The sequence below is a fragment of the Carya illinoinensis genome, chromosome 1, assembly GCF_018687715.1.
Source record: "Carya illinoinensis cultivar Pawnee chromosome 1, C.illinoinensisPawnee_v1, whole genome shotgun sequence".
Taxonomy (NCBI): Eukaryota; Viridiplantae; Streptophyta; class Magnoliopsida; order Fagales; family Juglandaceae; genus Carya; species Carya illinoinensis.
The window spans coordinates 57,628,546-57,655,065 of record NC_056752.1 but is presented as its reverse complement, the minus strand read 5'-3'; the positions used below and the strand labels follow the sequence as shown (position 1 = coordinate 57,655,065).

At 37.0% G+C, this 26,520-nt stretch overlaps 4 protein-coding genes across 10 annotated transcripts; 2 read left to right on the top strand and 2 right to left on the bottom strand.

The window, feature by feature from the left end:
- Nucleotides 1-1,999: 1,999 nt before the first annotated feature.
- LOC122292607 (UDP-xylose transporter 3-like) lies at nucleotides 2,000-12,829 on the bottom strand. Of its 7 annotated transcripts, none has more exons than XR_006236975.1 (9): nucleotides 12,435-12,829; nucleotides 11,020-11,204; nucleotides 10,839-10,906; nucleotides 7,500-7,632; nucleotides 7,165-7,326; nucleotides 6,799-7,071; nucleotides 6,457-6,657; nucleotides 6,155-6,224; nucleotides 2,000-2,281 (listed from the first exon to the last, which is right to left on the bottom strand). XR_006236975.1 is itself a non-coding variant. In XM_043101055.1 (7 exons), exons 1-7 carry the CDS (start codon nucleotides 12,553-12,555, stop codon nucleotides 6,541-6,543), a joined length of 1,059 nt encoding a protein of 352 aa, XP_042956989.1. In that variant the 5' UTR covers nucleotides 12,556-12,828; the 3' UTR covers nucleotides 6,250-6,540. The 7 variants fall into 7 exon arrangements, 2 of the variants coding, with proteins under 2 accessions (XP_042956989.1, XP_042957007.1); XR_006236976.1 differs by having other exon boundaries at nucleotides 6,155-6,189; XR_006236973.1 differs by lacking the exon at nucleotides 6,155-6,224 and adding an exon at nucleotides 2,437-2,541.
- LOC122292605 (protein DETOXIFICATION 53-like) lies at nucleotides 4,013-6,004 on the top strand. Its single transcript, XM_043101041.1, has 2 exons — nucleotides 4,013-4,410; nucleotides 4,526-6,004. The coding sequence occupies exons 1-2, from the start codon at nucleotides 4,408-4,410 to the stop codon at nucleotides 5,912-5,914; spliced, it is 1,392 nt and encodes a 463-aa protein (XP_042956975.1). The 5' UTR covers nucleotides 4,013-4,407; the 3' UTR covers nucleotides 5,915-6,004.
- Nucleotides 12,830-14,900: 2,071 nt separating the features above from the next.
- LOC122292597 (reticulon-like protein B16) lies at nucleotides 14,901-18,702 on the top strand. The gene is made up of 5 exons (XM_043101028.1): nucleotides 14,901-15,311; nucleotides 16,699-16,879; nucleotides 16,982-17,123; nucleotides 17,581-17,650; nucleotides 18,258-18,702. Exons 1-5 carry the CDS (start codon nucleotides 15,152-15,154, stop codon nucleotides 18,422-18,424), a joined length of 720 nt encoding a protein of 239 aa, XP_042956962.1. The 5' UTR covers nucleotides 14,901-15,151; the 3' UTR covers nucleotides 18,425-18,702.
- Nucleotides 18,703-21,192: 2,490 nt separating this feature from the next.
- On the bottom strand, nucleotides 21,193-23,293 carry LOC122292588 (adenine/guanine permease AZG1). Its single transcript, XM_043101018.1, has one exon. The coding sequence runs from the start codon at nucleotides 23,178-23,180 to the stop codon at nucleotides 21,429-21,431; it is 1,752 nt and encodes a 583-aa protein (XP_042956952.1). The 5' UTR covers nucleotides 23,181-23,293; the 3' UTR covers nucleotides 21,193-21,428.
- Between the last annotated feature and the right edge of the window lie 3,227 nt (nucleotides 23,294-26,520).

Below are 26,520 nucleotides of genomic sequence, written 5' to 3'. Positions count from 1 at the left end.
AGAGAGAGAGAGAGAGAGAGAGAGAGAGAGAAGAAGAAGAAGAAGAAGAAGAAGAAACGTGGAAGAATAAAGGAAGGTAGAAGTTTGGTTTAATACCAAATGGTGTCGTTCTACTTATGTTTTTCATACTTTATAATAAAACGACGCCGTTTGGTTTAATACAAAACATTGTCGTTTAATTTGTATTTTGTTACACAAATGCAGCAGTAAAATGACGCTATTCCACTTGGCGTCGTTTCAAATTGGTATAATTTTTTAAAAATAATATATTGTTACATTGGTCGGTTTAGCGGTTTGAGTCAGCCTCAAATTGCGACCGAACTGACAACACTTAAAATGCTATTGCCCGCCGACCGATTCCTAGCCATTTTTGACTAGTTCCAGTCTTCGGCGGCCGGTCTATATAGGTCACGGGTGGTTCCATAGTTTTTTGTACACCCCTAGTATTTCTCCATCATAATTCTAGCTACCAAATATGAAGGATTTGTAAGTAACCTCCAGCATTGCTTTGTCAACAAAGCTTGATTAAAACTTTCTATATTTATGGAACTTAACCTCCTTCAGCCTTTGATCTACCCACTTAACCCCATTTCTTCCATTGTCTCTTCCAGTCTAGTTCAATATGACCCCACCAAAACCTTGACATTATATTTGAAATTTCTTTACTTAGGTAATTTGAACACACTGATAGCATAAATAGGGATAGCTTGGATGATAGCTTTTATTAGAATCTCCTTTCCTGCTTGGTTAAGGAATTTGTTCTTTCAATTGTGCACTTTCTTCCATACTCTTTCCTTTATCCCTCTGAATGCTATGTATTTGGACTTCACAACTATTGAGGGCAATCCCAAGTATTATCTTGTACTAAGCCTTTCACCAATAACCATTATTCTCGTGTATATATATATATAAATTATATTATATACCATATATATACATATATATCCAGAGTGCTGCTATAGTAAAAGAGATTACACAAAAATAATTCTATAAAATGACGTGATTTCATACAGTCTGTTAGATCTATTTTATAATAAAATTAAATTTACAATATGACGAACAACATCTTGTTATATCAATTTATGGGATTACTTTTATATAGTCAACTTATAACTAGAGTATTATTATTAATTTTTTTTTATATAAATTTCATATTTATTTATTTATTTTTAAATATATTATGCAACGCTTACACACTCTACAGGCAGTCGCTCATATCCGAAACAGCTGAGCAACAGGCAATCGCTCTTTTGTATATTTTAATTGCACCTTTGAATATTAGAGTAAACTTGACATTTTTATCCATCAATTTTCTTTCTAGTCTATTATAATGTCCAGGCTCCAACTATGGCAATACTTGTTGGGCTGCACCCTCTCCAAATTTTATAATCTTAAAAGAAAAATCTAGTTACAAGCATAAATATGCATTAATATGTGCACTAATCTAATATGATTAATTAAAAAGTAAATTTTATTAAAAACAATACTAATTTTAATTTTAAATATGAAGGAATCAATTTTAATACGCAGATTAGTACGCAGCTTTGCTTGTACTTAGTAAAACTCAATTTCAAAGGAACCCAATACTCAATCTACCCACCCAATGGAATCGATAGGATAGGGCATAGCAATCCCACTCCTATCTACAAAATTCTCCTCTCTTGTGCCCCGAACCTTCAATTTCAATCTAAAAGCATGCATATGCTTGTTTTCAAGCAAGTCCAATCTTCAGGTCTTAACTATTTTATTTTATTTTTCATTTTAGGTTTTTTTTTTTAAAAAAAAATTAATAAATATCTAAAATGAATGATAGCATTCTATTCACTAATTAAATATGCCATCTCCTTGCAACTGCTATACCCAGGTGGTGTTTCTCCGCTCCGCTCCCACCAAGAAAACATCACCTTCAATCAACCCCTTTCTCCTAAATACTCCTGACGTTTCTTGTACATACAGGAACCCAAGACAAATTGTGATTCAGCATGGCAGGCGACAATAGTGATTCGAAAAGCTTCTTTTAAATGAAACTAGTTACCAATCACAAAAATGTGCAGTGTATGTATGATTACAATGGACCATAGAATATATCATAGAGAAACAAGCTAGACCCCATCGTGTCGATCCCACCCCCCTTTTTTTTCGCTTTTCATTCTCTAAATGTCTACTCCTCCCCCAGCATCAATTTGGGCCTCTGTCATTCCACTCTTTGCTCTGCCTGAGTAGCTAACTCTTTGACATTTAGCACTTCAACCGACTCCATCAGTGTAGCATGATAGATTAACTAATTAAAAAAAAATCAGTGTAGCATGATATCCTTTCAAACAATGCAGATAAAAATGACACAGACGATAGACGAAAGGCAGAAAAAGGATGCAATTATGCTAATGAAAATTATGAAATCATTGTATGGCAGCTGCAGATCAAGGAGCCACTTACAAGTTCATCATCTGTTTGTAGAATTATTCCTGTTCGTAACTTTTTTTTTCCTCCTTTCATCTCGACAGAAACTACAATTTTGCTCCGAAGCTATAGTTATACTGCCTTCAAAGTTGTTTACATTAATGTTAACTTGTGATAACGTATTTTCCATACAAGTAAAAGTCGGGATGGCACATGGGCAAATACACTAATGCGTCGAGAGATAATGAGCATGGCTTTTAATTTCAGTTTATCAGAAAATTAGAGTAACCGTGAAAGACATTTATATATAATTGCCAATAGGGCTAGACAGTGACTTCTTGCTTAGCATCATAGAGAATGAACTCACGCACACAATTATTTACCTGAAAATGACACCATGCATTATGCAAAATACAAAACCTGTCAATTTGCACCATCAAATTAATCTTAATCATGCTGAACTAATGGACATAGAGGCGTTTCCAGAGATGGGAAACCTGAACTTCTCCAACTAACAGCAAGGGATGCCCCTCTCCTCTAGGTACCACCAGAATCTGCTATAATGATCAATGTGTGTCTCCTATAAAGTTTGATTTCTAAGGAAAAGCATCTAGATTTTCTAAGCTAAATGTTTTTCTTTACAGGTCCCCGCTATGCTTTTGCTGGAAATTGAGGTAAAATTAAGGTAGTTGCAAAGCCAGCAGGGGAGGGCATCCTGCTTAGAGGGAGCAACTCCACCTTTTGGTTTTGGGATTCAATTTGCACAGAGAACATAGAAAATGAAAATGCTAAATTTAGTTACAATCAGAAAACCAAAGATCAAATCTGGCAGATTCAACTGATGCGCCAATGTCATTTCAACTAAAAGCCAGCCAACTTGAATGAAACAACTCAAATTTAAGCCTCCACAATTCCTTTGACAATGTTCTTTTTGCTCACCCAAAAGCAACTTCGATTTTCTCCTCTTAAGTGTCAATGGAATCAAACTGATCTAAATGAAGGACTAATATTTTAATAAGAAACTGAAGATTATATAAAAAAAGTGCAACAGGCACAGCCCAAGTACACAAAGAAGTATACACAAGAGAAAGTAGGCACGAAGCACTCATATCAAAGCCTCCTTGAATCCTACGTTTCTTATTAAGTAATTCATCGCTAATTAAAACTTTGAAGCTTACTAAAAAAATGATTCGCGGCACCAAATACATCAAAAACCAAATAAAAAATGTATTATGAAAATCAACCGAGGTCCAAACTAAATGACGTGTTGATTTATACTGCCAATGGAATGCCTGAAAACATATGAGAGATCCACCATCCAGACCAATGTGTTTAATTCCACGATCAAACTAATATATAGTAAGATTCACAGCCTGTATATCTATTCACCTATACCAACGAGGATTACTAGTTTTGCAAGTTATAATTGGAAAACTGCAGGTTGACAAAGAGGGAAAGAATCAATGAAGGAGATGCAATTATACAAACTGAAATTTAGGACAATTAATGGAAACAATTCCAAGCACTTACTCCTGACCAGGTTGGCAGATATAGACGGGATATCTTTCCCAAACAGATGAAGCAAAAACACAATTTCACCCCCCCCAAAAGCTTCACTAGGATGCGTTTGGCACGTGATTGTATTGCCACAAATTTCGAGGTCAATAAGTAAATTCCAACTACCCACATTTGTCTGCTTATGCAACTTCCTACCACGTGCATAGCGTTGTCCTTCTCCATTCATAAAAGGGAACCAATTTGTCCATAGATATTCATGACGTGTATTACGTATTTTGTGGCCGGACCTCAAATATGTTGACCCATGGAAGGGTATTCCAGGCAATAATAGTAAAATAAGAGAGTTCTGGTAAGAATATCTAATCTCAAGTGGGTGTATCGGGAGAAGTCAAGAAACCCTAATTCTTTCAAAACAGGGAAAAGCGTGTTCATCCCACCCACAGGCAAAATTGACAAACACCGTGCAGTTAATCAGTTCTACTTAGCATTATGGTATATCAATTTTGAACAAATATCTTATAAGCAATCATGTTTTGCAAGCCTTGTTCCAAGTGTGCTCAGATGTTTATTTTTTGTATTCCCTAATTCTGTTTATGGCCAAATGCAGGTAGCAGAGGAGCTTACATCACTTTGCAAAATTGCATGCCCCATAGTTGTATCAAGCCTGCTTTTATACTTCAAGACACTCATCTCTATGCTCTTCTTGGGACATCTTGGGAATTCTGAGTTAGCAGGGGCCTCACTCTCAATTGGATTTGCCAATATTACAGGCTACTCTGTTCTGAAAGGCCTTGCCATGGGTATGGAACCAATATGTTGCCAAGCTTATGGAGCAAAAAGGTGGGAGGTTCTCTGCCAGACATACAAAAGGACTCAGTGTCTCCTCTTTCTAGCAGCCATTCCAATTTCTCTGTTGTGGTTAAACATGGAGCCAATCCTAATGTGGCTAGGTCAGGATAGAAACATTATGTCTATGGCCAAGGTTTATATAACATATTCTCTTCCAGATTTGCTAGCCCAAGTTCTCCTTCATCCCTTAAGGATTTTCCTAAGGACACAAAGTCTAACGAAACCCCTCACTTTATCTGCTGTGTGTGCAATGATTCTCCACCTTCCTATCAACTACTGCCTCGTTGTATACTTGAATATGGGGATCAGGGGCATTGCTCTAGCCTCAGCCTGGACTACCTTAAACTTGTACTTTGGTTTGCTAGTCTACCTTTTTCAATCGAGGACGGCACTTAAACCTTGGGATGGGAAAGCAAAACATGCCTGCTCTCAAGGCTGGAAACCGCTGCTCACCCTTGCCTTGCCAAGCGTACTCTCTGTCTGTTTAGAGTGGTGGTGGTATGAAATAATGCTGCTACTGTGTGGCCTACTAAGTCATCCACAGGAAAGTGTGGCTGCAATGGGAATCCTCATACAAACAACAGGATTGCTCTATGTGTTCCCTCACTCTCTTAGCTTGGGTTTATCAACACTAGTTGGCCAAGAGTTGGGGGCTGGGCAGCCTGCACGGGCTCAACAGACTACTGTAATTGGACTTGTTGTGGCGGTTGTGTGCAGTATGCTAGCTTTTGCTTTCACAATTGCAGTGAGAAATGGGTGGGGCAAGCTGTTTACATGCGAAACACAGGTACTTGCTCTAACATCAATTGCCCTTCCCATATTAGGCTTCTGTGAGCTAGGCAATTGTCCCCAGACAGCTGCATGTGGAATCCTTATAGGCTCTGCAAGGGCTAAGCTTGGTGCTTGCATTAATTTTGGCTCCTTTTATCTAATTGGTTTGCCAGTTGCAGCACTCATGAGTTTTACATTCAAGATGGGCTTTGTGGGGTTATGGTTTGGTCTCGCAGCAGCTCAGATTTCATGTATGTGCATGATGATCTGTGCTTTGGTTTCAACTGATTGGAAGAACCAAGTAAATAGGGCCAGGGAACTGACTCAAACAACTGAAGGTAACGGCACTGATTTGGAAGCCAACCTCATTGGCTGACTTTGCTTGTAGTAGTTGATAAAATAAACTCCTTGTACTATGAGATGACATAGTCCTAAATGGTAAAAATATCTGCTTTGTATCCCCCAACACCTTTTTCCTTATCTTTCTTTCTTTCAACTTGCTTGTCAGATTTATATTTGAAGAAGAGAGCAAAAGGATACTTAAGAAAGTAAAAAGTTGTGAAATGAGAAGATACCATAGAGCTGGGATCATATTCTGAGGGTGAGAAAAGGTTACCTGCATTTTTTTAGCCCATATGCCCAGGTGGCCTCCTATGTCCCCAACAATAAAAGGCTATTATCTTGATCTATAATTAATAACAATGAACAACATGATTTATAAATTTTATTCATTAAAAAAATTCTGAGCATTCAACATTCCATATATAAATTCAATAAAACTGATTACAAAGCTGGACCATATTTGCTTTCAAGGAAAAAGAAAATACCCACTATATGCATACTTCATTTGAGCTAATTGTCAGGATATCAACTCAATACAATGATAAACCACACTAAAAAGGAAACTAAGGCTCAGACCTGTGCAAGTTTGGGATGTAAGACATGGGTCTCGTCATTGCCCTCATGGCTGCATCTGCTTCTCTTAGGTGTATGAAAAATCCTTCATGCATCCAAATCTTTGCTTGAATTCCATACAGGGGCTTTTGGCACAACAGCCTCAATTAATCCACCTTTTCCATTTTCCGCATTCAGCAGAGGAGCAGATTCACCTTCCACCTGCTGGCATCATTTAAAACATAAAGAAAAAGAGTTCACAAAGCATGTTGGCAAAGGACTTAACAAGAGATGGATGAAATGTCGGGCAATTAAAGTATGAACTATTATGAGAACAAGACAAAACAATACAAAAGTGGCCAGGACCTGAAATGGTTGTGCCGACACTTCGGTAGTTGTTGACTGACTCTCACGAGTGCAAAAATAAGAATATAGAACCATCCCAATCAGTGCAATAAAAATTCCTAAAATATTCCTCCAGCTAAAGGGGTCATGAAGTAAGACATAACCAAATGCCAATACAAGGCATGTCTTCAGATGTCCAAGAACCTGATAGGTGACTGGGGAGGTCTTTCCAATTACAAGGAATGTGCTAAAATTTACAGAGATGGATATTAGGCAGGATAGAATGATGAAAGCCTGTAACAGAGAAAGTGAGAATGATTTCAAACATAAGGAGAAAAAAGGGGGGAGAAGAAAGAGTTTTCTGCTTCAGAAAGCTTTAATTCTCACCAGTACTTGAGTTGTATATTTGAAAGCAAATACATTTTGATCAGTCAAAAACCCATCCAAAAATGGGCCAGAGATCAACAAAGTGCCTGCTTGGTATGGACAAGATTGATATAGAAGTTGGGTTGAAGAAACCTTAAAATTCTTCTGGATGGTATTGGTCATCTGAAATAACTAAATTAAGATCTTAAACAAGATAAAAGTCAGAGAAACATGTTGTCCACGCAAGACCTTTGCTAGCAAAGACTGAGCCTAAAGCATCAATGCCTGTGCATGTCTCAAAGTACTAAAGAGTGGTGTGTATAGATTTTCAATTAATGTAACTTCATTAAGGATACAATTTGAGCAACACATGTTGTAACAATTGCAAGGAGAGATAGGACAGAGCCCAGAGCATTGAGTTGCAAATCAGTAACTGTTGCAATGCCAACTCCCAGAAGGAGGATAACGAGCGAAAGCTGAATACTCCTACTGTCATAATAACAGAGGTGAAAACCAGGTTATTTCACAGTTGAAGAAACCAAAATGCATCTAAATGGTTCAATCAAGAGATAATAAAAATGTGGATTTAATTAAAGATAGCTGCAGTTGAGAGAGTTTGAGTTATCCATGCTCTTAACAACTAAAAAGATAAAAAAGAGCTTAAGCATTGAGGTGCAGATCAGTAACAGCAGCAACCATGATACTTATAACAAGGCAAAAATAATTAGTACAGACAGTATCAGTACAATGTTTGCCAACTGCAAGCAACATATACTGATCTTCAGAGGAAAATAATATAATTCAGATTAAAAAAACAAAACAAAAAGAATTACAACCACAAAGATGATCAAACTGCGAGAGTTAAGTTACAAAAAAGAAAGGGTTCGTGCTATTTCGGATGGGGTTGTTGAGAAAGTTAAGAAAAGGTTGGCCGGTTGGCAGCGACTATATTTATCTCAAGGGGATAGACTTACTCTTGTTAAGAGTACCCTTTCTAATCTCCCCACTTATTTTCTATCACTGTTTCCATTGCCTGCAGGGGTGGCCAACCGGATTGAGAAGTTGTTTTGTGCTTTTTTATGGGGTGGTATGGGTGAGGAAACTAAATTCCACCTTGTTAGTTGGAATAAAGTGTGTTCTCCTATTTCGGTTGGAGGGTTGGGAATTCGTAATTTGAGGATCTTCAACAAGGCTTTATTGGGGAAGTGACTATGGAGATATCAATCGGAAGGAGAGTCGCTTTAGAGGGAGGTCATTGATCGGAAGTATGGAAGTGCTTGGGGGGGTTGATGTTCTAATGTAGTTTGGGGAGTTTGTGGTGTGGGGCTTTGGAAGTTCATTAGAAAGGGCTTGGAAATACCACAAAGAACCAGAAGCCCTATGAAAGATGGTGATTGAGAGTAAATACGGTGGTTTATGAGGAGGATGGTGTTCCAATGAAGTGAGAGGGGCTTATGGAGTGGGTTTGTGGAAACACATGAGAAAAGGATGGGGGTTTTTCTCTTGCCATTCAAGACTATGCCTAGGTGATGGAGCCAGAATTAAATTTTGGTATGACACTTGGTGTGGTAACAGTGCTTTAAAAGATCTATTTTCTGCTCTCTTCAGGATTGTTAATGCAAAAGATATTTCAATGGTGGACGTTAGGGAAATAGCAAGGGGACAAATTCAGTGGAACATCAATTTTAGCTGGGCGGCAAATGATTGGGAAATGGACAGTATTGAAGCTCTTTTCAGCCTTTTGTATTCCCTCCAAAATAATAATCAGCAGGCTGACTTATTGTGGTGGTTACCTACGAGTAAAGGTATGTTGTTGGTTTGCTCGTTCTATAAGTCTCTATCACAAGAACCTCCTATTCAGTTCCCGTGGAAAAAACTCTAGAGACATAAGTCACCTCTCAAAGCAACATTTTTTCTGTGGACCACCTCTTTGGGTAAGATTCTCACAATGGATAATTTGAGAAAAAGAAGGGTGATCATCGCAGATTGGTGTTGCATGTGCAAGAATGGGGGGGTATCAATGGACCATCTCTTACTACACTGTGATGTAGCTCGTGGGTTATGGCACGAGGTATTTAATAGACTAGATTTGGGTTGGGTTATGCTTGAGACAGTTGTGGCGGCATTGGCTAGCTGGACAGATTTAAGAGGCAATCAACATATCAAGGCTGTATGGAAGATGATTCGTGTTTGTATCATGTGGTGGGTATGGTAGGAGCGTAATGAACGGACTTTTGAGGACAAAGAGAGATCGATGGAAGAACTAAAAGCTTTCTTTTTGAGAACTCTTTATACTTGGACTATTGTCCCTACGTAGTTTAAGGCTTTCTTTGTAACACATGGCTTTGTCTATTCTTTTTTTTTTTTATAAGTAAAAGATAAATATTATTGATCAAAATAAAATAGGCATGGCCCGTGTACACAAGAAGTTGCCTATTCTTTTATTGATACACTTTGATTACTTACAAAAAAAAAAAGGGCTGGGAGAGCTTTATTAGTCATGTCAGTTACACTGTTGGTGAGGGATCTAGGATCCGTTTCTGGTTTGACATTTGATGCGGCGATTTGGCCTCAATAGTGTGTTTCTGGCTATTTTTCGATTGGCTTCAGATCAGTTTGCTGCTGTTTCAGATTTTCTTTGTCATTCTAATGGTGCAATTAGTGGGATATTTGTTTATCAAGAGCTGTACAGGATTGGGAGATTGACAAAGTTTCAGCTTTCTTCAGCTTTTTATACTCTTCGAGGCTTGGTGGTAATGATGAGGATAGGATGTTGTGGAAGTCTAAAGGGGTGTAAAAAGTTCACAGTTCATTCGTACTACAAGCCGTTTCCTAGAATCTATTTAGGTGTTTGCTTCTGTATACTTCCTATGTACATGGGCGTTGCCCATACATTAATTTCTAATAAAATCTCTTCTTACTAATCAGAAAAAAAAAAAAAAAAAAAAAAAAAAAAAAAGAACATGACAAACTTTTTTTTTTTTTTAAAAGTAAAAAGACATGACAACCTATACTGGCATGGGCCTATATGGCACTAGATGCTAAAGAGGACTATATAGAGCAAGTAGGTGAGTTGAAGAAACACACTGTAACTCGAAAAAAGGGGGGGAGAGAGTACTTGACGTCTGACTGAAAAGAAAATAAAAAGACAGCACAAAACAAAACTGAACATATGAGTGACCAAGAAAGATAAGCAACAGATTCTAGTCATAAAACAACTGAAGATGACCTTGGAAAAACCAAAGGGAAAAAACCCCACGGTTCATGCATGAAAGATTTGGATGGTGACAACATTGTATGATATAATATTTCAAAAAAATTCTAAAAGTTCAGCAACGTAATTGGGAAGGTCCTAGTTAGAATATACCTACAACTGACTTCTAAACCATATGACCTCAATAGCAAAAAATACACAAGTGCTAGTGCTAAGAAATCATCAACATTGGCGTTTTCAACACTATTCCTCAGCATGTACAATCATTAACAGGAGGCTCTGATGTGGTTGGTTTGAGAACTTTGAAGTGAACGATCTCAACCAAGGTAGCCAATGAAGTGAATTTTAGACTCAAGATAAGACAATGCAGTTGACAGTGCAAAGTACAAACTTCTTGATAGCTTATAATTATTTTAGATAAGTTGTGACACAGTATGTAAGCATCTTGGTCGTAGGAGGGTAAATGTTTCTCATGACAAACCTGAATCTCTTCCCAAGGAAAAGGGTCTCCAAAAGTACAGTACAAGGGATGATTGCCAGCTTGGTCATCTGGATTGGAAAAAACAGTAGATCCTTCAGAATGTTAATTTTGAGAAAACCATTGAAATAACACAGGATGTATACATCAAAAGCCAAAGTAGTTTAAAAAATAACAGAAGTACCTGATAAAATCCAACAGAATTGAAACCCAGGCTCAAATTCAAAAGTCCAATGGAGATCCCATTTAGAATGCCAAAGCCCATAACAGCTTTTTGATCAAACGGTTTGTGTTCGAACAGTTTCATCTTTAAAGCCATGTGAAGAGAAGAAAAGGTGACTAGAAGATGCCAGCTTGTCAAAGTTGTAGCTGTGCAAGTATGCAAGGATACAAGATCTTACTGCACCTTAATAGTAGGTCTAACAAATTAAATCATCATCGTCATCACAACTGTAATAATTTCATCAGAATCGGACTAAATCTTCCTGAAAAAAAACATATTTTCTGGAAAGGACAATCTATCTGTGGGCTTTATACACAGGTGGCACATGTCAGATGGAAGTGCTAAAGGCTAATGGTCATTAAAGGCATTCCCAAGTCATTGCCGGCCCATAACACTACGCCTGTAGCCTGATGCAGGCATCAAGTGGACAGGCAACATAATATCTTTAACTCATTGGGAGAGGAGGTATCATCCAAAGGAACAAATTGCTCAAGATTGCAATGATCTGATCTGTCAAATGACAACCTGATCTATCAAATCTTAGTTTGACAATAAATTATGGAAATCAATTCATCAACCCCATGTATCCTTCATAGGATAATCACATCTTTACCATCATAGATGCTTAACAGTTCTCCATACGATGATTCATATAGTTTAAAGATCCTTATTATGTTATGAAGAGTATGCACATCATTTAAATAAAAAATGAGATATAGCACGCACAAACTACGTTAAATATGCTAAACATGTACTTCAACACGGGTTGATCTATTCAGTGGAATGCCAGAGACCAAAGTGGTTCTCTCCCAGGATTGACACTTTAAATACATGTAATACATTAGACAGGGTACCGGATAATCGCTCAGAAATTGAATCTGCCCATTTCATCTTACATTGAAATCGAAAACAGTGAATGGAAAATCGAAGATTATATCTCAGTCACCAAAAAATCATCAGTAATTAATTAGAATTCTAAAGGGCCCTTGATTTACCAACACAAAGGGGGTTAACAAAAAACAAAATCCAATTTACATGCCACGACTAAATGCCCCTACTCTGGCAGGTAACAAGTGTACTCAGGCACTTGGCTTGATTTTCAGATTCTCCATTTTTGGTAGTTTAGGTCCTAATTTGCAACAATTTAAATCGGTCCCTTCTGTCACTACGTAAACGGTTTATGGCTCGCCAACCTCATCGCGCCACTTACAGCCTTAACCACATCATCAATAAGAATCAAAATAAGAACAGGTTGTCACTTGGCAAAGAATTAAAAGCATTACACGAGCCCCCCGCCCCTCCCCAACAAAAAAGGCATAGTATTATGTTTGAGCAAAACATGAAGCAGATAAAGAGGTCGTAAAATGTAAACATACCGAAATGGAAACCCAATGAGCTGATTAAAGCCTTGTTGCAGATCACTATGGACACTGATGAAACTACTGACAGAGTCAAAGCCCCAACCATTCCCAGCTGAAACCGCTCACCCTCTCCCATCTTTTTTCTTTTTCGTTTAACTCACCCTTTCTTTTCTTTCTTATTTAGTAAAACCGATCACAAACCTCCTCAGATTTCACACTGGCGACCCTCCAAGAACACAAAAAACAAGAGGCAGCTAACCTTGCAACTAGCGGGTGCTGGAGAGAAGTTTAAAAGCGCTAGATCTGGTGGGTGTGTTAAGAAACAAAGGTGGTGGAAAAGGAAGGCTTTCGATAAACTTTGGTTATTAGAGCTAGGGAACCTAAAATCTGCATTCCTTATTTATATCTCTCTGGTCTTTAGGAAACCGTATTTACATTAACAAATTAATATAATATTAATAAAAATAATTATAATATGCGATTTAGGATATTGAATAGACCAAAGAAAGTGATGATATTGATATAGTTTGATTTGCATACAGGAATTTCACAACTAGACAATATTTGTTGCATTTTTTTTTACCTAGACTATATAGCTAGCTTTGAAATTTGAATAGAGGAAGACGATAATTAATGCATTGTCTTGATCCAGACTATAGTAGCGACTGATGTTGAGTTGCTTTGCTTCATTATATCAACTTGGTTACACGAGCCTTGTATCAAGGCGGCGGAGATTGTGTTTAAAACCCTAAATTCGATCAACAATACAAAGAGAAATGAGAAATTATTTGTACTGATACTGTTCATTTGACCAACTGAAAATTCGGATATACTCAAATTGAAACTTGAATTTTAAATCTGGCTCGAAATCTGGATAGAATTAATTCAGTTATGACTAAGTTTGAAACTCGGGTTGCATCCGAGTTCATGGTTGTATTTTTTTTTTTGAATAGAACAGTCTATATGTTATGATTTATAGTAAAAGAAAAAAAGCAAACAGAATGTTGGAAAGCATAATTTTTATTCATAAAATTCTATATTCTATTTACGTTTTTTAAGAAAAAAATGATGTTGAAAACCATAATTTTTTTATATATATAAAAGACTATATATTATTAAGTTTCTCAAGAAGTATAATAATAATGCATTGAACATTATACATAATAATAAAAATATATCAAACTAAAAAACTAAATTTATTTAAAAAATAACTAAAGTTGTAAACAACTAATTAACTTATTAACTAAATGCATGTAAAATAAAATATTCATCTCGTAAAATACATACAACACAATACAATCTACTACATATTACATTGTTTAGTATTTATATATTAGATTACAAAACACAAAATTACTATATGAGTTACAACAACAGCACCAACATGTTCATATGAAACATTCCCTTGTCTAGATCTCCAAATCACCATGCCCCAGAAATTGATGGTTCAAGAACCAGGGTAGCCAAAACTCCAACAGCCGCTGCCCAATAATTTTGTTGCCACCATGTTCTACAATGGATTCCAAATTATGAATATGAAAGGAAAATGCAGGAAAGATTTATTAAAATCCAAACTAGTCAAAGGGGAGGGGAACGAATATATAGTAAGAATTCCATAAAGAATGTCAATATAATTGTAGATATGACGAGTATATAGAAAACTAGTTACCAATAGCATAACCTGCAGCTAACAAGAACCAGGTTGACAGATATAAAATTAGCATTTCAAAAACTGCAGGCCCACCCAAACGTATTTACCAGTTTTAAAAAGTTTGCTGTTTATAAGCGGGGAGAAAAACCAGACAAGATGGCCTCTAAACAATAAACCTACTTCAATTTAGGTATTTCATTCAAGAATCGGGTGTAAATCGGTTTGGTCCAAAGGAGATAGATTAAAAGGTTCATCAATTTTTTTAGATTAGACCGGACCTAACATCTATAGAGATCGGACCGGACCGGTCCAATCTGGTCGGTTCGTTTAGTTTGGCTCAAATATTTTTTTTAATGTTTTTCTTCTTATTGTTTTCAAATAAATTAATTAAAATATTATTTAAATTACTAAATTAAAATTCAGTTAATTATTAATATAGATTATATAACTAACTCATTAAAAAAATATTTTATATAGTCAATAATAATAAATTAGATAAAAATTATATCATTAACTTATTTAATTGCTATAGAAAAATAATATATTAAATTATTAAAAATATTTTAAAAATATATATAAGAGTTCAGTCTAAAATTTATAGACTCCAAGACCAAATCAAATAGTCTTGATTTACAATTTATGAGATCGAGACTAACCGATCTAAGATCAATTTTTTTGATCCGAATCGACCAGCTTATACTCTTACTCAAGATTAACACCAGACAAGATATGTAATCAACTTCGTAACATGTCCTTTAAAATGGAACTGCAATATCAATAGTGATGTCTCATAAAAAAAAATTCTATCCGGATGAGCTGTCTTAATTTGTAAAAGATTCAAATAGTAAAGTCTCTCGTGCGTTGTAATGGCGACTTCCATTTCTTTTCCTTTTCTTTTCATTTTTACCCCCCAAAGGATCTAGACACGTGTTGTACCCGGGAAAGAGAGAAGTTGAACACTCCCGGCGTCCCAAATCTCGGATCCCATATCAAAACTTTGCCCAATTTCGATTTCGAACTCTCTTTTTCCCTGTGGGGGCTGAATTTTCAATTTCTCTGGGTTTTCTTGGTGTTGGCTTTCATGGAATATTCCCAAGATTTATGTAACGTGGAGCGTGATGGGGATGCCAGGAAACCCACGGCCTGTACATCGTCAACATTGCCTTGTAGCTCAGGAGGGTCAGGTTACCGATTGTTCGGTCGCCAAGCCTCTGTCCACCAGTGTATGGGCGGAGGTCTAGGTCAGAATTTTCTCTTTGATTTCCATTCCTCAAGTTCAATTTGCTTCCTTTACATACGGGTTTGTTTCTTTTTTTTTTAAAGCATATGCGGGTATTCTTTCTGATTGTTTAGTCAATGGGATTTGTGATTGTCTGCTTCTAATGAAGAACATAAAGGGGTGCTGTGTGAGGTGGCTTTCTTGGTCAGTAGTCTTATTGTTGATGTGATCTTCCGTTAACCTGATGTCTTTCTTCTGTATGTCTCTTCTTTTATTCGAGTTTAATAGTTTCCCTTGCATATTCTAAGGCACCGCTGAGTTGATACCGGCACTTGTAGATTGACCTTAGATTCCTTTCATTTGTTTTTTGTTTTTTTGTTTCAATGTATTATTGGACCGAAAGAAGAACGAATTGGGTATTACGTCACTCAGATTGGGGTACCATGTTCCACATAATGTTCTGTGCATCTTATGTCCTTGATTGGTATGTCATTCAGGATGATGCAAGTTTTTTCTTTAGAAGTTTTATATAATCCGAAAAGTCGATTGCTGTTACTTGCTATGGTACTCAGTTATTTGATATTTAAAAATTAAGCAACCGACAGTAAATAAGATGAAAACTGCAGAATAAAGCAAGATAGAATGCATATTCTCTTTATAGATATATTGTAGGAGCAGCCAACATTTACATTTTGTCATAGGCATGGATTATATCACAAAATTTGCCTTGCAGGATGTATTGCTGCCTGTATGTGTGGACCTAGGTTTAGATGAAGCATAAACTTTCTTCTTTTATTTATTCGTGCGATCATTTCCCTTTCAAAGAGATTTTCATGTTGTGCTCTTTCCATGAGTGATGGTAATGACAATGCAGAGTGAATGCTGTGTATCTATACAATCAAAACTGTTGTTGGTTTTTTTATCCATCACGTACTGGTGAAAATTTTCCTCTCCTCAGCTTGAAAGTTTCCATTTGCTTGCTGAGACTGGCCTTTTTCAAATGGCTTGAGTTATTCCGTACAATTTTCATTCTTGCAGATTCTTTAAAGTTCTTTAGACATTAGTTGTGACATATGATCTGAGGTGAGAGTCAATGCTTTGTGTAGCATTCCCTTAGTGGATTATGCTATTTCTTGCAGACCAACTCTTTTTTGGGGTTACTTCTCACTTTTGTTATTTAGCTATGACCTTACTTATATGAGGAAAAAAAAAATTAGCCATGATATTCTTGTCTTTATTCTTTTGTTTCTCCCTCCTGCCCTTTCCATTCAATTGATTTTGAGACCTGTTCTAAATTGCTGAATTACAACTTTTGTTGACGCTGGGTACATCCTTTTGCATATTCACCTATGTGCTCTTGTTGGTTTTTTTAGACTCTACTTAATTCTCCCCCTTCCCTCTTCATTTAGCTGCTGATATTCTGTTGTGGAAGCGGCGGAATGTTTCTTTAGGCATCATTGCGGTAGCTACAGTTGCATGGCTCCTGTTTGAGCGGTCTGGATTATCGTTCTTATCAATTTGTTCAGATGTGTTGCTGATTTTAATTGTACTGTTGTTTCTTCATGCCAACTATGCTGTTTTCAGAGATAGGTAACAAGTCTTCTACCCTCGATTTGCCTATTGATTACAACTTTCTACCATTGTAGCATCGAAACTAATTTCATCACAAGAATTGTTTCTACTTTTGTGCAGACAATTGCAAACATTACCAGAGCTAGTATTGTCAGAGGAAATGGTTAATAATGCTGCAGCATCATTTCGTGTTAAAATCAATAATGTGCTGCTTATGGCTCATGACATCACGCTTGGCAAGGATTTTAGACTTTTTTCTAAGGTCAGTCTAAATTAATAGTATAGTAATTTAAAACTCTGCTGTGGTGTAGCTGAGGTTTTGTGGTCCTAGTGGGGCCAATATATTTATAGATAATAGGTACTTCTATTCTTAAAATAAAATTTGATCAATGAGTCTTGGTGCCCTGCAAAATGGATTAATGATGCCAATAAAAAATGGGGAGCATGAATATTTGTTTTATGTGCTCTCAGAGAACAATCAAGCACCCAAGTTAGTTGTCAATATATTTTACTATATGGTTTGCAGGAGGGTAGTGGAAACCACTGTCCTTGGGTCCCATACCCCTGCATTCCTTATGGTGCTCTCTGCTATTTGAATAAGTTATCGGGATGTATGATCTGCCTGATTGAAACTACAGAACTTCTTTTCTAACCATGCATTGTGTTCATAACTGATTCATTTTAAGAAATTTTTGTACCTACTATTGATGTTTTGACAGGTGGTTGTTTGTGTGTGGCTCTTGTCCGTCATTGGGAGCTTCTTCTCTTTCTTCACAATCGCTTATATTGGTATGGACATTCATCTTTAGCCTTGTCAATTTAGTGCCGGGCAGTGTTGTCGCAGAATTATGGTCTTTGTTCCTGCATTCTACTTGTCTTCCTTTTTGTAGCCTTTTAAATTCATATTTTTCTTCCAAACACACGGGGCACTTGATTCTTCTTGCATGGCTTGCATAAGCCAATCATATCTTGACAAAAAAAAAAAAAAAATATGCTGCCAATTACTACTGTAACGTACCAATGGGGTCAGTCCATCGTAGATGACACAACTCAAGTTTCTGGTTGAGATAGACTCTGATACCATTTGTAATGTCTCAATGGAAGATTCAAATCACATGACCTATACTCCAAAAGGACTAGTCAATGATATAATTAGAGCCCAATTGGAACCTTATAAAGAGCAAGAACTTCTCATTCCCAAATAATGTGGGATCCCATAGACCACTTACGCTTATCCTTATCATACGAGGTATCACAACTACATAATCAATCTTTTTGTGACTTGAGCTCACCAAAGAAACTTCGTTTGGGAGCTTCTGACTTCCTGCCTTCTGATGCTTCCCTTTTATCTTTTATCTTTTTCACCTTTAACATCTCTCTAATTTGATGTTGACAGGAACCATTGTATTTATTACAGTTCCTGCCTTGTACAGCAAGTATGAAGAGCGTGTGGATAGGTATTGCGGAATGATCCACCGGCAATTTTCAAAGCACTATAAAATAGTGGATGAAAGTGTGATTAGCAGACTTCCTCGAAGTTTAACCAAGGACAAGGATGCATAGTTCTGATGTTCTAGTTTCAGTCGCAATGATATTGTGCAGAAGACTCGAGAGTTTCAGATGCAATTTGAAGTCATCTGTACTTTTGTTGTTGTCTATATGTTGGACCGGAATGAAATCCCTGCTTTTCCTTATTCTCTTTGTGCATAACGGGAGGATTCTTCCCTATTATCTTTCATCATAGTATAGTAGGAAGAAAATTCTACTTATCATCCCCTACACCAAACATTATGTGATTTATCATTTTTGTTATTCTATTTAAACACACATATTTACATATAGTAGGAAAAAGTGTGTTGGCAGGTTTGCATGGATGGTGATCTCGTCAGAGAGAAGGATTTTGCTGGCCGGAGTTGTGCAGTGTGCTAGTAATGTTTACTGTCATTACTGCTGAGACGAAACTAGGAAAGGATGAAAAAACAAAAAAAAAGTGGTGTGAATACGTTATTTTTATCTCCATTTTTCAATGTTGCGATCAATTTGGCATAATATGGTTTTGCATCTTTGATCTGGTCGTGAAGGCAGAGATAAATTCTGTACTTTTCTGGCATTAGAGATTCCAGGCCGAACTACGAAAGGTTTATTTCTGTGACAGGATGGATCACAGAACGAAGGGCTTTAGCCTTGTAGCCTATCGTCGAAATATTAGGCTGTTGGCCCAAGATTCGTCGACTGTAACCTTGCCCTTCATTGCAGGAACTAGGCTATGCCATGAAATTCCTGTTCTGTATGTAGGCTCGCAATTTCCTCGTAAGACTAATTAAGGACCTTTTTAATTTTATTTTATGAAAATGTATGTTAATGTAAGTCAAGTTGTTAAGTGGCAAAAACCTAATCGATACACTTGTGTAATACTCTTTGTTTCTCTCGTGCGAGTGCCGTGGACAACACCATTGAGACACGCTATTATGCGAGCAGGATGACGACGGGTACAATATCTTGGCCCTCCCGGTACAATATTTATAAAGACCATAAGAAACAAAAGAACATGTTTCCTTTCCTTGGGTGATAGAAGTTGGAGCAGCATTTCAATGGGTTTCATTTATCATGACATAATAGATAAACGACACATGACAAGATAGCAAGCACCAGATGATGATGATGATCACTTTTCCCAAAGAAAGCTCGTGATCTTTTTCATTACATACATTAATAATCCCTTGCAAATACCTGGCGCGAGAAGAATGAAGTGTAGCTGCAAACAATGCATCATATACTTAATGCCAGTAAATATCCAACAAGATTTCTATGGATAAGAAATTGCCCATTTATGGGGACTAACCAGCTGTGCGGCATGAATCAAAACAAGTTTAAAGATATTTGGGAATCGTACCCGGAGGTAAAAAATAATAGCTATCGTGGCAGCTTCATCATTTTGAAATAACCTGTTGTCAAATTGGACTTGGGAGGCTTTCGTTAGGTAGCAGCAATGATTGAATTCAATTAATTAAACTCAAGTTTGAGATAGATGCTTTACACCCTTTTTAAATAGTGAAAATATTCATCTTTATCTCATCACAACTTCCTCTTAACATTTGTAATGCACAAGGAATAATGGTCGTATACGGCAGACATGTTCCATCTAGTTTAGCTTGAGGTTGAAAATAAAAAGCAACAAAATTTGTATTTTTTTATTTGTGGAGCAACAAAAAAAAAAAATGATGTTTTAAAATGACAGCAGGTTTTATATACCAATTCGACACGTAGGTAAAGAATTTAAAAAATTATTACATATATAAAAAGATTATAAAAAAATAAATTTATAAACTAACGTGGTTTCATATAATCTATTAGATCTACTTTATACTAAAAGTAATTTTATAATCTGATGTATTGTATCAAACCATATTAGTTTGTGAATTCACTTTTATTATAATTTATTTATTACTAAAATATTACTCAAGAATTTATTCTCTCGGCCAACTCATTTTCTATACTATTATATATATATATATATGTCCCCAAATCCATGCATAATTATGTTATCATCTAGCAAACAGAATAATAGGTGGTGTTGGGGGAAAGATGGGCGTGGCAAATACGAGCTAGCCACCCAATATGTCTTCTTCATTGCTACAAGAATCATCCTTTGTACGAAAGTTTTTTTTTTGTGTGTGTGGGTGTATGTTATGATGTTTCGATTCTGTACGCAAAACTTAACGGATTCCCTTTCTGATGGAAGTATGATATATATATATATATATATTATTTGTAACTAAGTTAATCCAATTTCCCCCGCCACGGAGATCAGGTGCTTTTGGCTAAATTTTAAACAATTATTTGGGGAATCAGTTCTTGTACCGAATCTTAACTTACCATTAATTTAAAACCATCGATTGTATGCAATAAACAGATCGAGGAAACCAATAACTGCAAATTGTTTTCTCTTTTTCTTTTAATATAATCTTTCTTATAATAAAGATAAAACTAAACTAGGAATAATACATACATACTTGCTTAAATAGTCAAATACTAAACAGATCGAACTCGATTTAAAATAAAAAAATAAAAATAAAATAAAAGGTCAAAGCTATACTCATCCAGGACGCAATTCCTCAGGAAGAAATTTACAAATTTATATGGTGGTTGTATGTGTAACTTGGAAATCATCATCCATTTGACCACTTTAATTTTTATTATTCAAAACCATTTATTGAAAATGATGCGTCATAAAAAGAAACAAAGTTTGACACCGAGACTTGCCGACCAACCAGCCTACGTCTCTCTCTTCCAATTGTATTCAACTCAAACAATGACAACAGCCAGAAACGTGAAACTACAACTAAGCATGGAAATATTTTATTTATATATATTTACACAATAATAAATAATGCCTGATCTGTCTCTGAGAATCCAATATTTCTAATCTTCCCAGTTGTGTTTTTTCCCCTACCAGAACAATAACGAAAAGTAGAATATTCTTAATCATTTATAGGACTAAAAATTAAAAATAATAATAAAAAAAAAAACACAAAAGTAAATTAACAATGGTCCCCCTCCAATCAGATTAGACGACCTCGAGTGGTTTGATACTAGGAGGAGTAGTAGAATTAGATGTGGAAGTAGGATGAGGTGTCCCATTTACCAATCCGCCACGTACTTCTACCACTGGCTTCACCATTCCAAGTCTCACCAAAAGTTCGTGAACCCAATCCCAGAGGTGCAATACAATGTAACTTCCTATCCCACCAATAAGCCCGTACGCTATTGAATAAGTCAAAGGCATCAATATCATCGTCAAAAACGCTGGGATTGCCTCCTTCATATCGTTCCAATCTATCTCCACCACCGATTTCATCATTAACACCCCCACCAGTATCAACGGCGGTCCCACCGCCCACGCTGGTATCGACGCCAGTAACGGCGTAATGAAAAACGCCAACATGAAGTATCCCGCCGCCGTAAGCGCCGTTAGCCCCGTTCTTCCTCCCTCCCGAATTCCGGTCGACGATTCTACGAACGCCGTCACCGGTGAAGTCCCTAGCAACGATCCCACCACAATTGACGTGGCGTCCGACATGAAAGCAAAATATTGCCCCTCGAAATCGCCATTTTCATCCATGAAGCCGGCGAACCGGGCCATCGAGTACAACGTACCCGTCGTATCCAGTATGTCCACGTACAAGAACGTGACCAGAGCTTGCCAAAAGGAACCTTTTCCGATACTGCTAAAGCTCAATGCTCCCGCCGTGTTTTTTATCGCATGCACATCCACTACCTTCTTGAAATAGTCGTACGCCGCATCCCCCGCCTCCGTATTCGGAAACGCCGTTACCTTCGTATTCCGGAACCACGACACCCCCGTTACGAATACTATTCCATAAATCATTGCGCCTTTAACGTCTTTCACCAGGCAATATGCAATAATTACGAACCCAACGATTCCGAGCCAAAACGTTGGGCTTTCCATCGTGTCTCGGAGGCAGTAAATTCCCCCCGAGACGGTACCTCCCGGGAGTAAAGTAACTGTCCCGTTCGCTAAGGTTATAACAGGGGCGAGGGAGGCCCGAGAGGATGCCGGGCAGGCCCCCAGTGTCACCAGGGTTGACGAGCTGTACCCGATCAACCCGATTCCTTCGTTGTTTTGTAACCCTATAAAAGCCAAGAATAGACCGATGCCGGCCGATGAGCTGATTCGGACGGGTTTTGGGACGAGTTTGGCAAGTTTGGTTCGTAACCCAACTGCTGAAATTGCCAAGAAGATTAAACCTTCGATAAAAATGGCAGCCAAGGCGTTGCGGTAGGAGACACTTCCCGACCCGTGAAACCCCACAACCGTGTAAGCGAAATAAGCATTGGTACCCATACCGGGAGCCAAAGCCAAAGGAAGATTAGCAAAGACACCCATTATGACGCACCCGATAAGAGAAGAAGCCACGGTGGCTACTATCAAGTCCTTGCGTATTCCCTCAAGGCAGGCCTCGTAACCAGGGTTGACAGGGTCGAACTTGCAGGACTCGTCCGGCTGGATGACCCGGAGGTTGGGCCCGGAGCAGTTGCTGACAGAGATGGAGGGATCGGAGCAGAGGTCGATGCAGTCGGAGACCGAGCACGTTCCGCCGGAGTCTGTGAGGATGGAGGCGTTGACGGCGAGGATATAGGCCATTGTGAGGAAAGTAGCGGTGCCGGCTCGGAGCTCGGTGGTGAAGGTGGAGTTGCGCTCGGCCAGCTTGAACCGCTTGCCCACCCAGCTGTTGGCCACGTACGTGTTGATTCGGGTCAGTGGCTTGCGCTTTGGTGGGGGGGTTTGGACCTCCATCACCTGGGTTATGGAAGAAGATTCGCTGTGGCTTGGATCGATAAGGGGAGGTATTAGTAGGATAAAATTAGTTTTTGTTTTTTACGCATTATATATAAATAATGTATTTAGAGTCATATATATAATATAATATATAAAATAAGAGATTCCAACTAAGGAAAGGTTTCATTTGTTAATATGTAAGGAAAATGATCTAAACTGATAAGGAATTAATTATTTTTTTTGGATTATTGTAGTAGTGTGAACAATGACGAGCAGATTTTAAAGAATATATTGGAAAAAAATCATACTTTGCAACATTAAAGATTCTGCGCTGACATCTCTAATAATTTGAAATATAAATTTATTTACTAATTATTAGAAATATATATATATATATATATATATATATATTTAGGCATTCAATAAATTAGGAGAGTGACGAAAGCTCACGTAAAGAAAGGCTTATATGTTTTTGAGAAGCACGTAAAGGCTTATCTAAAGAGGAGTGGGTACCCACGTCACCAATGACAAGTCTTGATGGTGTGATTGAAGAACCTGAACCAGCAAAGACCAAACTATAGGCAAATAAGTGTGTAAGAACTTTCCACCCTCGACGGCCAGTTGTTGCTGTTTGGTCGAAATATATGAATATGATTGGCTGGGGGTGTTGGCCAGAATGAAACCCGTAAATTAGTAAAAATTAATGTGGACGTGTGGGAAACATGGCGTTGCATAATTCATGCTTGATGGTTCCACTTTGAATGTCCATGTATACATACATGTATGTATGTCATATTGGAATTAAAGATATAGACAAATGCGGCTTCAGTTGACTTCCTTTTTTAAATTCTACCATTCAATGTTTCTTTCTTTCTAGTTATTGTTATTTTTGTACGTTAATACTTTCTTTCATATATATATATGTATGTATGTATGTGTGAATGCGACGCGAAATTAGTGAAGGGCAAGTACATGCAGCTAGGTGTCTCGAGTTCACACTCGGGGTTAGATGCACTGTCCCTTATTTATATTAATTATCCCAGAAAAACAAATAAGCATAATTAACAAGAGGAATGCTTTTCTTTTTTAGTTTCGAAAATTTTGAACTTGTATCAGTTGTTTTGTGTTAAAGTCAAACCCTTCCAAGACATCATGTGTTCTTAGAATCTCCTCTCCCGCATCCTTTAATTAATATGATTTTTGTAATTTGAGGGTAGAAAGTGTATCTCCGCCTTTCATGGATCTGACGCTATTTGGTCCACCTTTTCTTATTTTGTGTAATCTACCTTAGCTGTCTATTTAGTTTCAAATCTAAAATGAAAGAGAAACATAAATAAATATGAACTTTGGCATGGGAGGTCCTCCGGGCCACTGCAAGGCCACCCATCTCCCTCTTGAGGATCCGGCATGAGTGAAGACTTGTGCTGCTGAGCAATCCGACTCAAGGACATACGAAATACAATGTTAACATGTATATTTAATAAATTATAAAAAAAAAAAACTTATTTATCCACGTGTTAATTATAAATATGTTGAAAATTATGAAATTTGAAATTCAAAATTTGAATTAAAAAAAAAAAACTAACAAAATGAGTCTTGTTAATAAAATTGTAAAAAACCGTAGCAATACACAATAAATATAATTCTTTTCCACTCAAATTATAAAAACTCTAAATGGAGAATTATTAAGTACAGTATTAGTTTCATTCTATAAAAGTATGCCATCGTATAATAGAATGAGATTATGAGGTGTTTAAATTTAAAAAAAAAAAAAAAATACTCAATAATTACTCACCCTATGCATTCGCACTGGGCTAAGGACTTTTTCCCCAAATAATTATTCTAACTTCAATTAGTTTTCATGTGTAATGTTATAGTAATGGACAAATGATATAATGCAGTTAGTTTATATATGCTTATTTATTCTTTACTTGGCTTCATTAGCTGGATAGCATAATTTGTCCATTCCATGTGGGACTACATAATTGCCGATGGATCGATGTAGTATTTTTCATTTGCTTGATTATGACAAGCACAACTTAAAGGAATGTATTTGGTGGGATTTGGCATAAAGCAGTGATTATTTTTGTAGCACAACAGATCGGCAAATCATCCTCTGCTTGCTATTATCTCCTACATTAAAAAATAATAAAAAATTACGACTTTCGGTATTTAATATCTTTCCTTCTGGATAGATTTCATTTCTCTTCAAAATGGATTTTACAGTTGGATGGAAATTGGAAAGCGATAGCAATATCGGACATGCATCCGAAGGAGTTGGGAATCATAAAAAGGTGACGGACAAGTAATTGATCGGACCCCATCTTTGCCCACTTGTATATATAATCATGTCATCTAGCAACACTTACGGTTATAATCTGCATCATAAAATCAATGAACTTGATTATCAAATTGACACCTTTGATTGACCACTTATTTTTTTTCTCTGTTAATCATAAGGGTTTCACTGAATCCCAGCCCAACTTTATAAAAAAAGCAAAAGAAGTCCGGTTCAAATGATGACGCAATTAGAAGAAATCGTAAGATAATTAATAATAGTAATAATAAAAGAAGAAGAAGGAATCGTGGAAGTCAAAGACGCCACAATTTCCCCTGAATGGTCCTGAAGTGGTGAAAAAGATCATATTTCTGTTCTGGGAGCATGAATTATTAGTGTTCGAAAACAGGACAGAGCTCATGATCCCTATGTTTAGTGAAAGGTGATGTACGTACGTGGGGAGGGGCGAAAGTACACTTTGCTTCAAATTGTCTCCAATGACCCAATTTCTCAATCTTATTTGTTGTTTCAGGGAATCGAAAAGATCCAAACTTTTGATTTCTCCCTCTAGATCACGTTGCATTATATATAGTACTCAGTAGAACTTGGGATCCGGCCTCCGGTTACACCGCTTTTCAGAAGATGCTAGCTTGAGTTGACACGCATCAAGTGAGCTTTACTTCGCTTTTTTTTTTTTTCAAGTCCTTGCTAAAGCTACCAGTACCACCTTTGGTGCTTCTGGGCGCTATATATATATATATATATATATGTATGTATCAGCTGAACGACACGCGTTCTAAAAATAATGAAAGCTACAACTCAAGACGGATGAGGAGGAGGTTGAGAAGGGATCATCAGGTAGTAGGCACTGGCCTTTGGAAATATCGGGTTTTTTACTCTTTTACTTTTTGTATGCCTGCCAAAGAGGATGTCTCTATTACATCTATAAGCTCATTGTTTATCAGCATATATCGCGTTGGATGCCACAAAAACAAAACAAAACAACAAGAAGAAGCACATCATGAACAATGGGGGACCTGCAAATGCCGAATAGAAATAATGAACCAAGTAAGTAAGAAT

Coding starts and splice junctions, on each gene's coding strand:
- LOC122292607 (XM_043101055.1), bottom strand. CDS start 12,555: ATGGGAGAGGGTGAGCGGTTTCAGCTGGGAATGGTTGGGGCTTTGACT. Junction 10,907..11,019: donor ATTCTGTTGGATTTTATCAG/GTACTTCTGTTA, acceptor TTTCCAATCCAG/ATGACCAAGCTGGCAATCAT. Junction 6,658..6,798: donor TGTCGGCACAACCATTTCAG/GTCCTGGCCACT, acceptor AAATGATGCCAG/CAGGTGGAAGGTGAATCTGC.
- LOC122292597 (XM_043101028.1), top strand. CDS start 15,152: ATGGAATATTCCCAAGATTTATGTAACGTGGAGCGTGATGGGGATGCC. Junction 17,124..17,580: donor ATTTTAGACTTTTTTCTAAG/GTCAGTCTAAAT, acceptor ATGTTTTGACAG/GTGGTTGTTTGTGTGTGGCT. Junction 17,651..18,257: donor CTTCACAATCGCTTATATTG/GTATGGACATTC, acceptor TGATGTTGACAG/GAACCATTGTATTTATTACA.
- LOC122292588 (XM_043101018.1), bottom strand. CDS start 23,180: ATGGAGGTCCAAACCCCCCCACCAAAGCGCAAGCCACTGACCCGAATC.